The 16,435-nt window shown below is 36.8% G+C and overlaps 1 protein-coding gene across 1 annotated transcript in view; it reads left to right on the plus strand.

The window, feature by feature from the left end:
* The first annotated feature begins 3,985 nt into the window (after positions 1-3,985).
* LOC150089444 (uncharacterized) overlaps positions 3,986-16,435 on the plus strand; it is a 73,773-nt gene continuing 61,323 nt past the window's right edge. Inside the window, exon 1 of the mRNA XM_090389984.1 lies at positions 3,986-4,019. Coding sequence (XP_090246110.1) covers positions 4,007-4,019 — 13 coding nt within the window. The 5' untranslated portion in view covers positions 3,986-4,006. The remainder of the gene's footprint in view (positions 4,020-16,435) is intronic.

Consider the following 16,435-nt stretch of genomic DNA (forward strand, 5'->3'; position numbering starts at 1 on the left):
GATCAACGATCGCCAGTACGATTCCGCCAGTGTCGATCCGCTGGTGATATTCTGGCTTATGTTACCCATTTATGGACTAATTCAATGGAATGGTTCGGTGAAACGTAAGTAGTTGCTCTTGACATCTCAAAAGCTTTCGATCGTGTTTGTCATTAAGGTCTTCTAAACAAACTTCCATCTTATGGTTTGCCAACGGTTTTTTGTAATTGGTTATCCAGTTTTCTCTCTGATCGCTCACTGAGGGTGATGGTAGATGGCTCTCTGTCTTCTAACTTCTCCACTAATGCCGGTGTCCCCCAAGGTTCAGTTCTCTCCCCCACTCTTTTCCTCTTGTATATTAATGACCTTCTTCCATTGACTGGAAATCCTATCCATAGATAGGATTTCCAGTCTATGGAAGCACATTGCATTCCACTTTCCATTTTGAGAAACCTTGCCCTGCTCAATGAGCTTCAACTTCTCGAAAATCTGCTACCAATTCCTTAAATGCTGATCTTCAGGTAATTCTCCAGTGGGGCAAAGACAACTTAGTTGATTTATGTCCTTATAAAACTCAGTCTTGTCTTATATCTCGCAAAAGGATTCTTCTGCTCCTGTGCTTATCTTTGGTGACACTCCGATTCCTAGGCAATATGATATGATATATCTTGCCAAATACCCCAAAAGACATATGTCTTTTGGGGATTACCCTGACTTCTAATCTCTCTTAGTGCAAGCACATTAGAAATATTGCTTCCTCTGCATCTAAAAAACTTGGTTTTCTCTTTCGCTCTCGGCGTTACTTTTCTTTCAAACAGCTGCTCACTCTGTATAAATAGCAAATCCGCCCTACCATGGAATATTGTTCCGACATTTGGGGTGGTGCCCCCAAAACCTCTCTCAGGCTTCTTGATTTCATTCAGAAGGGGTATTAAGCAATATTTCTAATGTGCTTGCACTCTTAGTGCAAGCACATTAGAAATATTGCTTCCTCTGCATCTAAAAAACTTGGTTTTCTCTTTCGCTCTCGGCGTTACTTTTCTTTCAAACAGCTGCTCACTCTGTATAAATAGCAAATCCGCCCTACCATGGAATATTGTTCCGACATTTGGGGTGGTGCCCCCAAAACCTCTCTCAGGCTTCTTGATTTCATTCAGAAGGGGGCAGTTGGATTAATTAATGATTATCTCTAACAGAATATCTTCACTCGCTGTCTCATAGACGTACTGTTTCTGCTGCATGCAGAAACTGTCTCTTCTACAGATATTTCCATGTGAACTGTTCTTCTGAATTGGCTTCTATAATTCCCACTCTCTCCTTCAAAACAGTCCGAACACGTGCAGCCACCAGCCAACATCCATTTACTGTCCAACTTCAAACACACAGAAACAACTTTTCATCTTCCTCATTTATTCATTCAACTGCCGTTTTCTGGAACAACCTTCCTTCATACGTATTTCCTGAAAATTACAGTCTACAGAAGTTCAAGTCCAATATCAACAAATATCTTCTTTCGTCTTCTCAACCTCCAACCCAAGCACGATACTAAGTACTATAGGTTCTAATACCTCTCGTGTTTGGGGTTTACATAAAAAAAAAAAAAAAAAAAAAGTCCTCTAAATTTCTTGCGCCACCTTAATGCTCTGAATAGATACTACAGCCTGGAACTCGGCAAGCAGTCTGAGAAAATAACAGTTCCGCTTTGCGCAGAAAACTTGCGTATATGTTATAAGCTTAAACCTTGGTTATTCCAATAAATGTGCTAAGGCTGTTCAAGAGAAGAACGCTGCATATTGTAATTGGCTTGTTTCTAATTCTTCAGTTTCATTTTCTGCCTACACCAAAGCTCGCAACAATTGTAAAGCAGTTACAGTAAAGCAGTTTGGTGTAGGCAGAAAATTATATTAATCAGTCCAAATTAGAGTTTGAGCAGGCTAAGAGTAGAAAACTTGCTTCTTGCCCTAATGGTAGCCGAGTATTCTGGTATCTTGCCAAAGCTATTGGGCGCAACTTTTGCCCATCTCTGCTCCCACCTCTGTCCAAACCACATGGTTCTGTTGTCACTCTAGCCAAGGATAAAGCTGATCTGCTAGCATCCCATTTTTCTTACAACTCATGTATTAATGAGTTGTAAGAAAAATGGGATGCCTCCTGTGGTCTTCCGTCAAAAGGATGTCAGAAGAATTTTGACGAATCTTGATGCTAAGAAAGCTCCAGGTCCCAATGGTATTTCTTCACTTGTTCTCAAAACCTGTGCTCCTGAACTTACTCCTATTCTTTGCCGCCTTTTTTCACTTTCTTATACCAAAGGTGTTTTTCCTTCTGCCTTGGAAATTTGCTCATATCCAGCCAGTTCCTAAAAAGGGTGACAAATCCCTCTCATCCAATTATCGTCCCATTGCAATTACTTCTACTTTTTCTAAATTAATGTAGAAATCAATTAACCGCCAACTCTTAAACTACCTAGAAGTCTTCCGTCTGATCAACGATCGCCAGTACGATTCCGCCAGTGTCGATCCGCTGGTGATATTCTGGCTTATGTTACCCATTTATGGACTAATTCAATGGAATGGTTCGGTGAAACGTAAGTAGTTGCTCTTGACATCTCAAAAGCTTTCGATCGTGTTTGTCATTAAGGTCTTCTAAACAAACTTCCATCTTATGGTTTGCCAACGGTTTTTTGTAATTGGTTATCCAGTTTTCTCTCTGATCGCTCACTGAGGGTGATGGTAGATGGCTCTCTGTCTTCTAACTTCTCCACTAATGCCGGTGTCCCCCAAGGTTCAGTTCTCTCCCCCACTCTTTTCCTCTTGTATATTAATGACCTTCTTCCATTGACTGGAAATCCTATCCATAGATAGGATTTCCAGTCTATGGAAGCACATTGCATTCCACTTTCCATTTTGAGAAACCTTGCCCTGCTCAATGAGCTTCAACTTCTCGAAAATCTGCTACCAATTCCTTAAATGCTGATCTTCAGGTAATTCTCCAGTGGGGCAAAGACAACTTAGTTGATTTATGTCCTTATAAAACTCAGTCTTGTCTTATATCTCGCAAAAGGATTCTTCTGCTCCTGTGCTTATCTTTGGTGACACTCCGATTCCTAGGCAATATGATATGATATATCTTGCCAAATACCCCAAAAGACATATGTCTTTTGGGGATTACCCTGACTTCTAATCTCTCTTAGTGCAAGCACATTAGAAATATTGCTTCCTCTGCATCTAAAAAACTTGGTTTTCTCTTTCGCTCTCGGCGTTACTTTTCTTTCAAACAGCTGCTCACTCTGTATAAATAGCAAATCCGCCCTACCATGGAATATTGTTCCGACATTTGGGGTGGTGCCCCCAAAACCTCTCTCAGGCTTCTTGATTTCATTCAGAAGGGGGCAGTTGGATTAATTAATGATTATCTCTAACAGAATATCTTCACTCGCTGTCTCATAGACGTACTGTTTCTGCTGCATGCAGAAACTGTCTCTTCTACAGATATTTCCATGTGAACTGTTCTTCTGAATTGGCTTCTATAATTCCCACTCTCTCCTTCAAAACAGTCCGAACACGTGCAGCCACCAGCCAACATCCATTTACTGTCCAACTTCAAACACACAGAAACAACTTTTCATCTTCCTCATTTATTCATTCAACTGCCGTTTTCTGGAACAACCTTCCTTCATACGTATTTCCTGAAAATTACAGTCTACAGAAGTTCAAGTCCAATATCAACAAATATCTTCTTTCGTCTTCTCAACCTCCAACCCAAGCACGATACTAAGTACTATAGGTTCTAATACCTCTCGTGTTTGGGGTTTACATAAAAAAAAAAAAAAAAAAAAAAGTCCTCTAAATTTCTTGCGCCACCTTAATGCTCTGAATAGATACTACAGCCTGGAACTCGGCAAGCAGTCTGAGAAAATAACAGTTCCGCTTTGCGCAGAAAACTTGCGTATATGTTATAAGCAGCTTTGAATATACAGTAAGTTTATTAGCTTTTATTCTGTCTCATCCGAGTCTAACGTTGGTGGACTATGGCGTTGTCTGGTAAGTGCGATGAGTAGACCCTTGTTATAGTGTTCACATCGTTTCGCGAATTTTTCCCACGAAAGTTGTGTATTTATTTTTTAAATGTAATGATTAATTCACTGCCTGCAATAAAGATATTAATTAAACTCCGTTAACCTCAGTAATAACTTCACGAATTTTATTATTAACCTACTGCCAGCTTAATATGGTGGTCTTGGCGCAATATAGCCTAAGTTGCTAATGCGCCAATAAAATCCAAATCAAGCTTAATATGATGTGGAAAGAACAACATTCGTACAATATCATTGAAGTCTTACATACTTCAATTTTCGTCACTATGCAGATGCTTAGTTTTCGTGGGCTGCAATTTACAGAACTCCAGTGCTATTTTTTGGAAAAATAGCATTTTGTACCGTGAACTAATATTGCTAGCGGCACAGATATATATACTTTTTAAAATGAGGTTCCAATTTCATCAGGCCTGGTCGTAGCGTTATGTATGTCTCCGCGTAAATTGAAAATGCACCTTTGAAACAGTGAACGAAAAACAAAGCGTACATTTTCTCATAATTTTAAAATAGCTGGAAGCATACGAAGAAATGCACGAAATACAATTCATGAAAAGCATGTAATTTGTAAGTGATTTTAATGTTAGTTATTCGTGTTTTAGTTTTGGAAATTTTTACGTTCATATCAGTGCTTTCCAAAATATTTAAATTGTATTATTGCAAGATCACGAAGTTCTCTTCAACAACAGTGATCTAAATCTTATTAGAGTTTAAAAAGACCTTCGGTTATAACAGAAAGAGGAAGAATAAAAAACATCACAATTCAATTGTAAATGTAGTACTGCATTTATTAAAACACTTACTGGTTTTAACAACTCTTTTCGAGCATATGTTTCGCCTTTTCAACAAATTTTTCTTCTTTCACTCAATAACATATATGTTAATTTTGCATTCTAATTACTATAATGCATTTAAGATCGGTGTACTTTTTCGTAACTGGAGTGTATCACCGTCCCTTACATTATAATCGCGCGTTAAATTTAAAAAATAAAGTCCCACGCTGTGATAAGTACTCTGGAGGGAATTCTGTTAACAAATAATTGTTCCCAGTTTGTTTTTGTTGGTATACTGTATTTTATTTCATATGTACGTGTTTTGTTTAGTACATTTTACTGTTTTCAAATGTTAGTTCGACATCCGCAACACAATTTTAAAAAATTTTTTTAGTGCTTGACTTATAAATAAAACATAACTTTATCGGCTTTATTATTTTCCAGCCGCCGCCTTTTCTGTTCAGTTTCAGTGCTTTCTGTAGTTCATCAAGCAACGAGCCCTACATAAACACGTCCTACTGTAACCAATATATTTTAACTGAATGCATAAACCACCTGTAAACGCTTTTATGGTTCTTTCTAGGCAAATTACTTCTTAAATTAGTGAATAAGTGCAAAAATTTTGAAACAATTGTTGTTCACGCCCTATTAAACAGAAAATTTTCAGAAAAAGTTAAGTTTGCCATCGCCAATTTTAAAATTGTCATGTATTAGTTAGGGGCATTCACTCACTGCAGTTAAGTTTAAAAGTTCGCTTATTCCTAGTGAGACTTTTCACAACTAAATAAATCAGACACAGTACAGTACAAACTAATTGTGTAGTTTTCGTGGAAGCGTGTCCATAAACGAAAACAGGTAACCTGTACCTGTCCAATAGGTACTGGTACCCCATATGCTTTGTCCCTAATATGGCCTGCATTAAGCCACCTAATGGCTGTATCTCATGCTACTGTTGTCTGACGTTTCCAACAGATGACAGTAACAGTATATCGAGAGCACTCTAACAATTGTGTTCATGTGAAGTCCAACTGTGCCTTCTGACCTGGCTGTGTAGATAGTCGTATTTTGTTTGAGATTAATTACGTTGACCTGATGCTTTTAATTTCAGAAAAGCAAGTAACTTATTGTTGTTGCATGTTAAATTGAATGATAATTTTGACCTTAAACGCTCTAAAGATAAATTTCTCTATTTGTTAGGAGTGTAACTGGTTTTCCAGTTCACTGTTATTTTTACTGGTTTCTTGGAAAAGTTTCGAGTTCAAGTGTACCCAATAAGGTCTAAATAAACTATTCGGAATATTGGAATATGCGACTGACATTAAACAAAGATGACATAAATTGATATTAACTTATTGTACGTTTAATAAAATTACATAAAATCTTTTTTTTGCGTTCAGAATTAAAAATATTGGAAGCTTATGTTCCTAATATCGCCTAACAGTATTGTTTTAGGAAAACTCCCAGCACATCTGACAGGGCAATAAAACTGGAAAAAACAAGCAAATTTATTTACTCAAATACATTGTCTAAGAATACATTGTTAGTTTGGCGCATCATGGCCTTAGTCGCCTATGCGCCATAAAAACCAAACATTGTTAGTTTTATATTTATCATTTAAGAAAGGGGGTTTCAAAAATTAACAAAGCTTAATTAGGTCATAAAGAATACAAATACCTTACCTTACTAATCTTATTAATTCAGTGGTTTCGCGTGCAGCTCAATATACAATGATTTTAAATACATAAACCAAAAAGTGTAAAACCTTGATTATTTCAAGGTGCTACACTAATCTAAAATCAAACACAAATCACTTGAGATTTTAATATTCTGGAGCTCTATCAATTAAATTCGAAACAGTAAAGATGTGCATGTTTTATACAGTACAACAAATGGGGCAGCCGTTCCCTCTGATTATAAAAAGAATAACCTGTGAAATTCTTGAATTAGGTATATTGAGCAACCAAAGATAAATCTAATAAAAAATAAATAAAATAAATAAATTCATTGGTACGGATTGAATTTATTTTATTAATAAAATTGTCTTTTGGTTGCTAAATATAGTTCATTTAAGAATTTAATGCCGCACTCCTTTGCTAGTCAGATCAAACGTATTCTCGATCATTTAAATGCAAAAAAATTAACAGTAATGAACTGCAATTTCTTAACTCCAGTCTGAGTGCACGCCACGCATAAACATATCTTTATGGCCCCAACTAATCCAAACATGCTACTGATAAAAGTTGTTAGTTGAGGATTGCATAATCTCCCCTCCCCTTTCGGAAAAGCGAGTTTTTCGTCCAGCAAACCGACCGAAAATACCTGAAATTACAGACGCAATATATTGATGCTTCTTACTCTAACTTGCTTTGGTGTTAACATACCTAACCTTCCCCCCCCCCCACACACACACACACCTATAAAACGTTATACATGTATTATTGATGTCAAAATGACAACCTAAGTGAATCAAGGATCCCTATGTTTAAGTGACAAATGAAAAAATAATGGTGTGTGTAATGGCTTTTACAATTAATGTTATGGATGAAAATCGCTAACACTATATACAGGGTGTCTCAAAAATATTGGTACATGTACAAATGTTTAGGGGAGGTAGGTAACATCTAAAGGAATGTGAATCGTATAGGAACCCATAACCGGAAACGTCACCGTAAGTCGGCAGACGGCGCTGCTCATCAGTTCGCGAGAGGGAAAATGACCTTCACCTAGTGTATGGATTAGGAGAGGGCAATGGACGAACCGCTCAACGAATTTATGGAGAACGCTTCCCAGACAGACATGTGCCGGACCACCATTTGTTTGCGCGTGTGCATCAAAATTTGTGCGATTATGGGTCATTTATAGGTAACAGGAGTAGTGCAGGCAGACCACGTTCGACGCGAACTCCCGCCATGGAAGAAAGTGTGTTTAATGCCGTCCAGAATAATCCTACTACCAGCACACGTGCCGTTGTGCGCAGTGGTTTCTCCAAGAAAGTGTTTAAGACTTGAATTTTCCAACCTATGTTTTGTTCACGGATGAGGCTTATTTCACTCGGGAAGGCTTATTCAATCAGCACAATGCTCATGTGTGGGCTCACGACAACCCACACGATGTGCGCACCCATGCGGCACAACATCGCTTCGCAATAAATGTGTGGACAGGTATGGTTGGTGACTGCTTAGTTGGCCCATACCTGTTACCATCCCGCATGAAATCCGCTAAATATCGGATCTTTCTTGAACAAGTTCTACCAGGCTTACTTGACGATGTTCCAGCAAATGTGAGAAGCACCATTTGGTTTCAACATGACGGGACGCCTGCCAATTATGGAAGGTGTGTTCGTCACCATTCGAACAGGCGTTTTGGGCGTCGATGGATTGGCCGTAGTGGACCCGTTTCCTGGCCCCCACGCTCACCTGATTTATCGAGCCTTGATTTCTTTCTGTGGGGGGTTCTCAAATCTATCGTGTATGAATCGCCTGTGGAGACAGATGGATCTCGTGGCGAGACTAGTCTGCACTGCTGTACTGTCAAAGAAACTCCAGGTGTGTTCGACCGCGTCCGCCAATCCATGCTGCGTCGGTGTCACGCATGCATCGCGTCTCATGGTGGAACCTTCGAGCATCTGTTGTAACATCATGAAATGCATCCATCTCGTACTCCATTGTTAATATTATGTGAAATAAATGTTTTCCACTAATTACTGTCTTGTCATTTCTGCTTCTTGTGCCTCTGCTACTACTTTCCCGTGACGTTTCCGGTTATGGGTTCCTATGCGATTCACATTCCTTTAGATGTTACCTACTTCCCCTAAACGTTTGTACCGATACTTTTGAGATACCCTGTATATTATTGCAGATGTGTATTAACCTGTTTGTTTGATTTCTAATAGTGTTGCCATGGATATGCTTAGCTAGATTGCTCTCCCAGTTGATAAGCTGGGAAGCTAAAATGGTCTCTTATCATAGTGTTGAGTGTAGACATTGTCTTTCGTGATGGTGATTTCGCTGTCGAGATAGTAAGCTGCTATCCGGGTTAGTGCGTTCTATGGTTAAATCTGTGGGATAAATTTCCTGGGCTATAATTTCGAAATTGATGACAAGGACATCAATATATCTGTAGAATATAATTTCTTCTTTGATGTTGTTTTCGAAATAATTTAGGTAAAAGTTGGCTATGGAGCAGGAACTGCTAGACCCCATGGCTACCTCCCTAGTCTATACGTAAATACTATCTCCCATAAGCACGTAATTGTTTGACATTAAGATTAATAAGGTTGTGCTAATACTGTTTATTACATTCCAGGGCTCCCACTCCTGGGTTTTTTGATTGTCATCTGGGTTGATAGGTTTTTTTCACAAAAATATCTCATTATCTGGGTTTTTTCGGTGATTTTTAATTTTAAGTCAATTTATTTTTATTTCTTGTAAATACAATAAAATTTAATACATTTAATAACAGTTTACAATTTTCTTAATTTTATATTCTAACAATACTGATCATAATTTGTAATATCTCAAGTGCTTGTACAAAATACTACAAATGTAAAAGGATTTCAAAGTTTTCACAGGGTTCTACACTATGAAATTACGCTTAGATGTTCATACATGTAAGCATACATGATCGTGTTACTAACATGTATGCGCAGCCTATTGAGCAGGCGGAAGGCGGTCTTTACTGCACAGTCTTTCGTGATCGTTCGTGGTATTATTGCATTATTTGGTGTGATTTTTACATTTATGCGTGTACTACATACAGTGATATAATAAATTTAAATTGTAGTGACTATTTCTATTTTATGTTAATGGATTAGTGATTTATTTTTTATTTTATAGAACATTTTAAATAAGATAACTGCTAATTAGTCATACCCACAAATTGCCCACAATGTCTGAAACTTGTTCCCCACAGAGAAAGATGAGTAAACGGTGGTATACTCAAAATTTTAGAAATGAATGGTTAGAAGATCCGGAATTAAAGGATTGGCTGAAAGAAGACAGTAATGAAAAAGGTGCGTCTTACTGTATTTGTTGTGAAATGAAATTAAAGAATGCCAATAAATCGATGTTACTAGCGCATAAAAATACAGTTAAACATAAAAAAAGTGCAAATGTTGCTAAGACAAGTTCAACGTTATACACGTTCTTCACAAAACGTAAACCTACGGAGAATGAAGAAGTAGCAAAGGCAGAGTTAACAATTGCTGCACTCATTTCTGAGCATAATATTCCATTTGCCCAATGTGATTACCTTATAGAAGCATGTAAGAAAGAATTTCATGATAACAATATTGCAAAACAAGTTCAGATGAAGGCGACTAAAGTCTCTTATCTTATACAAGATGGCATAGGCTATCATGAAAAAATATACATTTCTAACATATGCAGAAACAAGTTTTCAATGATAATAGATGAAAGTACAGATTTATCTTTATCGCAAGTTCTAGCTGTTGTTAGATATTTTGATATTCAAAAACTTGATGTTGTAGATGTGTTACTTGACACTGTTTGTGTCGAAAATGGTACTTCAGAAGGGCTTTATCAATCTGTAAAAGATCTTTTCATAGAAAAAAAAACATTCAAATAAGTAATCTCGTTGGCTTCGATAGTGATAATTGTGCCACTATGATGGGTACTAAGAGTGGGTTCCAGTCATTGCTAAAAAAGGATGTACCATCAGTATTTATAATGGGATGTGTTTGCCATTCTTTTGCATTATGTGCTAGTCATTCAGTCACGATACTACCATCATATCTAGAAATATTTATAAAAGATATCTCTTGTTATAAAGAGTTCTTATTTTTCCCGTAGTAGTAAAATATTAAACGAGTTCCAAATGATTCAAGATGTTGTAGATACTGCTAAGCATAGAATCCCCAAATTAGCATAAACACGTTGGTTATCCCGTGGCAATGTAATAAAAATTATTATTGAGCAGTGGGATGCGTTAGTTCTTTATTTTCAGTCTCAATCAAAAATTGACAAAATCGATGGTGCAGGGAATATTTACAATACTATGATCACCAAAGGAACTAAGCATATGTTGTTGTTTTTAGGATATGTACTGGAGAAAATAAACTGCCTGAATATTGAATTTCAATCTGAGCATTTCAGATTGCACTTGGTTGAAATTGATCCAAGCAATGCAATAAATCATAAGCCTCTGAATAAAATATATTTGGGAGGCCTTTGTATGGCCTTATTAAATTCAACACCGCTTGGTGACCGTGAAAGCAGGTTTAAAAATGATTGTTTAAAATTTCTTGTTGAATTTTGTATGGAAATCAGAAAAAGATTTCCTCTAAATGATGATGGAATTATCGCCAGTCTCAATGTTCTTGACTCAGCAGTGATACATGATCGTGCCAATTCGCCATCCATAATTTTCCATTTAGCAATGCAGTTCCCTCACCTTGTTTCTGAAGACAAACTAGATCTTCTAGATGATGAATGGAGATCATTTCGTTTAAATCAAGATTTAGATTTCTCTTACAAAACCATCCCTGAGTTTTGGTATCTCTTACATAATGTAAAAGATGGCTTTAATAATTCTAAATATGAGATTTCATCTAACTTTATGACCAGTTTAACTATTTTACCTCACTCTTCAGCAAGCGTAGAAAGAATCTTCTCCCAAGTAAACCATGTAAATACAAAAGCCACAAACTCCCTTAAACTAGAAACGGTGAAAAATCGACTAATGCCAAAATAGGCGATAAATAGATCTAATCAAAATTGCTATACATGGAAACCTAAATCAGAATTGGTAAAAGAAGTCATACAAGGAACTTGTCATAAAAGATACGAAGAACGTTTGAAAAATGAAAGAACTTCAAAAAATAAATATGGAGGGAACTGAATGGGATGAAAATTCTGATTACAATTAAATAAAAGATATTTTTGCATGGTAAGTTTCATCTTATTTGTGTTGCTATACTATATGATGAAAACTAGGTTTTTTTTGGGTTTATTTAAGTTGCAATCTAAGTTTTTTTAAAATTTGTGAGTGGGAGCCCTGTTACATTCCATTATATTTTGGTGATTTTCGTAGTAGTGTAAAAGGACTTTAATTAAATTGTCGTGGGATATAATGGTGAAAAGGTTTTTAAAATCGTAAGTGTATAGACTTCTGATACTATTGTTTTTGATGTATTCTAAATATTTTTTGTTATTGAAAATAATTTTAGTATTAGTGATTTGGTTGGCTATACTATTTAATTTGTCCATTAAATTACTGGATGGTTTCCTGTAGCTGTTTTTGCCTGAGGTGATGAACCTTTTTCCAATCGGGACTTTATGGAATTTGGGGATCCAATAAATGAATGGGTATCTTGTATTATCTATTTTTAATTTGAGTTTTTTGTGCATGGCTATAATTTTTTTGGTAATGCTGTTAGGTGTGGAGTTCATAAGCTTGTATGTATCGCAGTGGTTCATCTCTTCTTTAAGCGTGTCAATGTAGAACTTTTTCCTAATAACGCTGAAGTTGTTATTGGCCTTATCTGTATTTGTAACGACGAATTTATTTTGTAATTATTTCGTGTTGTAATTAATTCTTTTTAGGTTGTATCGCTTAACGCATTTTTGTAGGGTATGATTTCTTTGAATATTTTAGCATAAATCAGCTCATACACCAACCATGAGAAATAAAATAAATATTTACAAAAAAAACTGCTATTATATTAAATTAAATTATATACATGTGAAAAACATTAAAACTGTGATAAAATCCTTAAAATAAAAGACACTAAAATAAACCAGATTAAAAGTGATAAAAACGATAATCTCTGGAGCTTTCGGAAGCATCGGCTTCCTTCCTCAGCAGTAACAAAACTTCCTGCAGCACGTCCATATATAGATTTCTTTGAATCTAGCCAGAATACGTTCGGTGGAAGTGTTTATCCGACTTTGAAAGGCTTCTACTGGTGTGTTGAATTTGTATGCGGTTTAAAGGCAAACTGTAGTAGATCAATGTAAATAGATTTGCGTGTGTTTTTTAGGGTGGCTTGGGTGTTGGGTCTGAATTTGGTTCCGTTTTCCATAATCTCTCTTAGGGTGTGATCCTGTATAATGCTAAGGTCGCCTGTGATGACATGGTTGTAATGTGGTTCTACGTATTTTTTGTTTTCCTGGCAGAAGCAGGGTTGATCTGTGGTGTTCATATTAGCAATGGTATTTTTATAGTTACAAATGGCCATACCTATTGGTTTGTTGTTTCTGATTTTTATGTTGTTGTTTTTTATAGGAAGGTATGTCTTGGTTTTATTTATGATATCTGTGATGTTGACTTGGTCAAATGAACAATTAAGGAATTTAATAATGCAGTATTCTTTTTTGTTCTATCTGGGTAATCAATTCCGATTCTGAATTTAAAAAATATCTTCTAGAGCAGGGGTGGGCAACTTTTTTCGTCAGCGGGCCGAATGAAATTTTCGTATCATGATGCGGGCCGGAATAGATTGAACGATTTAATAAAAAAAAAAAATCAGAACCTAAAAAATGTTATATTATTTGAATTACCAAATTATTAATATATTTTTAAAAAAAATATCTGAATGTCCAATTATCATTGAAAATGCGGCATTCGGCATCAGTTTTTCTTTTTTTTTTAATTGGCTCATTTTATGGGCTATAAATTATTAAATTAAAAATTGTAATAATTAGAAAAGGCATAAAACATAAAATATCTCGCACCAATATTATTTTTTTCAATAAGAAGTCAAACCCAAAGGAACTTCGTTCGATCGATGCTACAATAATAATTAGGAAATAACTCATTGACGCTGCGTAGAATCACTTGGTTACTGTTGTACTGGCCGCGATTCCCGATTGAACCGAATTAAGCCGAACGTTTACGGCGAGTGTAGTCAGGTATGGATTTTCTATATTTATGCATTTACCGAGGGGGCCGGATTCAACATCGTCGCGGGCCGGCTGTTGCCCACCCCTGTTCTAGAGTATGGTTGAGATGTATGTTCTGGATATTGGGTTTTTGGTGTATCTTGCTTAATGCTTTTAGTTTGCTGATTTCAAGAGCAAAAAGGGTATTGTGGATGTTTTTTACATTGATGGATCCCCATCCCATTCTGTGATAAGTTTATCAAAGTCGTTAAGGTTTTGTGGCCTACTCCTGTTGCCGTCGCTGTGTTGAGCAGATGGGCTGAGAGGTGGCAAATGAAGTTTAACATTGACAAATGTAAAGTACTACACATGGGAAACAGCAACCCCAGAGCAACGTATCAACTCTGTGGTACTACACTGACAGTGGTAGAGAATGAAAGGGACTTGGGGGTGGTTGTGCAGGCAGATATGAAGTTCTCTGAGCAGTGCAGACGGGCTGCAAGAGTAGCTCATGGAGTATTGTCAATGATATACAGGAATTCTTCCAGCAGGGATAAGGAGGTGATTATTCCATTGTATAAGGCGATGGTCAGGCCACACCTAGAGTACTGTATACAGGCCTGGAGGCCTCATTTCAAGAAGGATGTAGAGCTGCTGGAACGAGTACAGAGAAGGGCAACAAGATTAGTGAATGGAACAAAGGGGTGCTCTTACGAAGAAAGGCTTAAGTTTAGCAAATTACAGTGTCTGGAGACTAGGCACCAGCGAGGTGATCTGATAGAGGTGTATAAAGCCTTGAATGGTTTAAGCATGCTCAATGCTGATGGGATTCTTCCTCTCGCTCAGAATAATCACCTGAGAGGGCATAAATTCAAATTGAGGAAAGACAGATGTAGGATAGACGTGCGGAAATTTGCCTTTAGCCAGCGGGTGGTTGGTTGGTGGAACAGACTTCCATCCCTTGTGGTGGAGGTTGATAGCCTAAATAAGTTTAAGGCTCAGCTGGACAGGTATTTTGAACGAACAGAGGGGTGAAGTGGAAGTGGGTTTTTTTTTTGGCTGATGCTGCATAAGCTTGCTTTCTTGCATCAAATGCCTCAACTAATGCTAATTTTACCATATTTTATCCCATTAATACGCAAGCTTTTAGTTAGTTGAAAGATAGTACATATGTATTCTCGACAGCGAAATCACCATCACCAAAGACAATGTCTACACTCAACACTATACGAGAGACCATTTAGCTTCCCAGCTATAAAGCTTATCAATTTGGGAGAGCAATCTAGCTTAGCATATCCATGGCAACACTATTAGAAATCAAACAAACAGGTTAATCACATCTACAATAATATAGATAACATGACGGAAGCAATTAAAAAACTTATAAATACTCTCATCAAGAATAATATACCTACCAACTACAGCAGACACCATATTAAAGCGACCATACTTACGAACCTCAACATACACCACCCTAACGCCAATCCCTATACACTTACTGAAAATACACCGAAACAGTTTAGAACTATAAATGGCCCGTAGCGTTCCATTACTAGGTTGTCTAAAAATCTGGGTCCATTATCAAAAGATAAACTTCCCTATTTTGATCCCCGGGTTTATTGTGCTCAGAAGAGGCTTGTCGTCTGACCCGACATACCAAACTTCCCCCCCCCTCTCCCTAAATCAGATAATCTAAATAATGGGAAATTATCACCGGCAACAAACTCCCAACAAAATAATTGTGACTAAGGTATACTATACACAATGTTTTATATCCCTTCATTTAAATACAGTACAAAACCTAGTGACACAGGGTGAAAATTCACATTGAAGGAGGCTGTAAATATGTACAAGCTGTCCCTCCCCCCGGACAAACAGGGTCGTTATGCCTTAGAAAAGCTATACCGGCCCTGTTCAGGGGACAGTATCCCCTATTTATTAACATACTACTTATACCAACACATTTTGGTATAATTAAACATATAAACACACCATTTCATTTATATAGGGTTCTTCCGACATCAGAAGCAACCCCCCCCCCAGGCACAAACCCTCATGGTTTTCAAAACACTCCCATTGACACAGGATATTGCCTACAGCAATTTCACAATCACACCATAATCTATGAAAGGCGTGACTGCGCAGTATAATCTAATCAACACAAAACAACCAGAAGGCGGGAATTGACCCCCTTTTCAGTCTGACCACCACAGAACATGTAGGAAGTAAGAACTTTTCTCATTTATATACTTAAACTTAAATATTTTACGAAAATTAAAACATTATCTATTCTCATTTAATTTCTATTAATTTTAGTACTATCACTTAAAAATTAATAACTGGCAAAACTGGTATGGGGACAACAGTAACGGGTAGGTATGAGACATTCCTTTAGTCTGGCTATCGTTCTGCTCAAAGCCCCCGATGAAGTAGCAGACCGATGGCCATGTGAGGGAATGTTATTTGCAATTTTCATTGTTTATTATCATTTTTATTGTTTATTTTCTTTGTTTAGCATAATTTTATTTTTATTTCCATTTCATTAATATAACGTTATATAGGCCTCCCAGGCTAAAGCTAGTTTAATTTTACTAACTTGGTAGCTTGGTCCATATACACCTAATTGCCTACAGATAAATACCATTTAATTAAATAAAATCGACCAATATAATTTCATGCACGTATGTCTAATTGCCCAATGTACAATAGCATTAACGTTTCACAACTGACAAATATCTAATACTGTAAACTTT

The sequence above is a fragment of the Mastigoproctus giganteus genome, chromosome 2 (assembly GCF_048544385.1).
Source record: "Mastigoproctus giganteus isolate SK-2022 chromosome 2, ASM4854438v1, whole genome shotgun sequence".
In the NCBI taxonomy this organism is placed as follows: Eukaryota; Metazoa; Arthropoda; class Arachnida; order Uropygi; family Thelyphonidae; genus Mastigoproctus; species Mastigoproctus giganteus.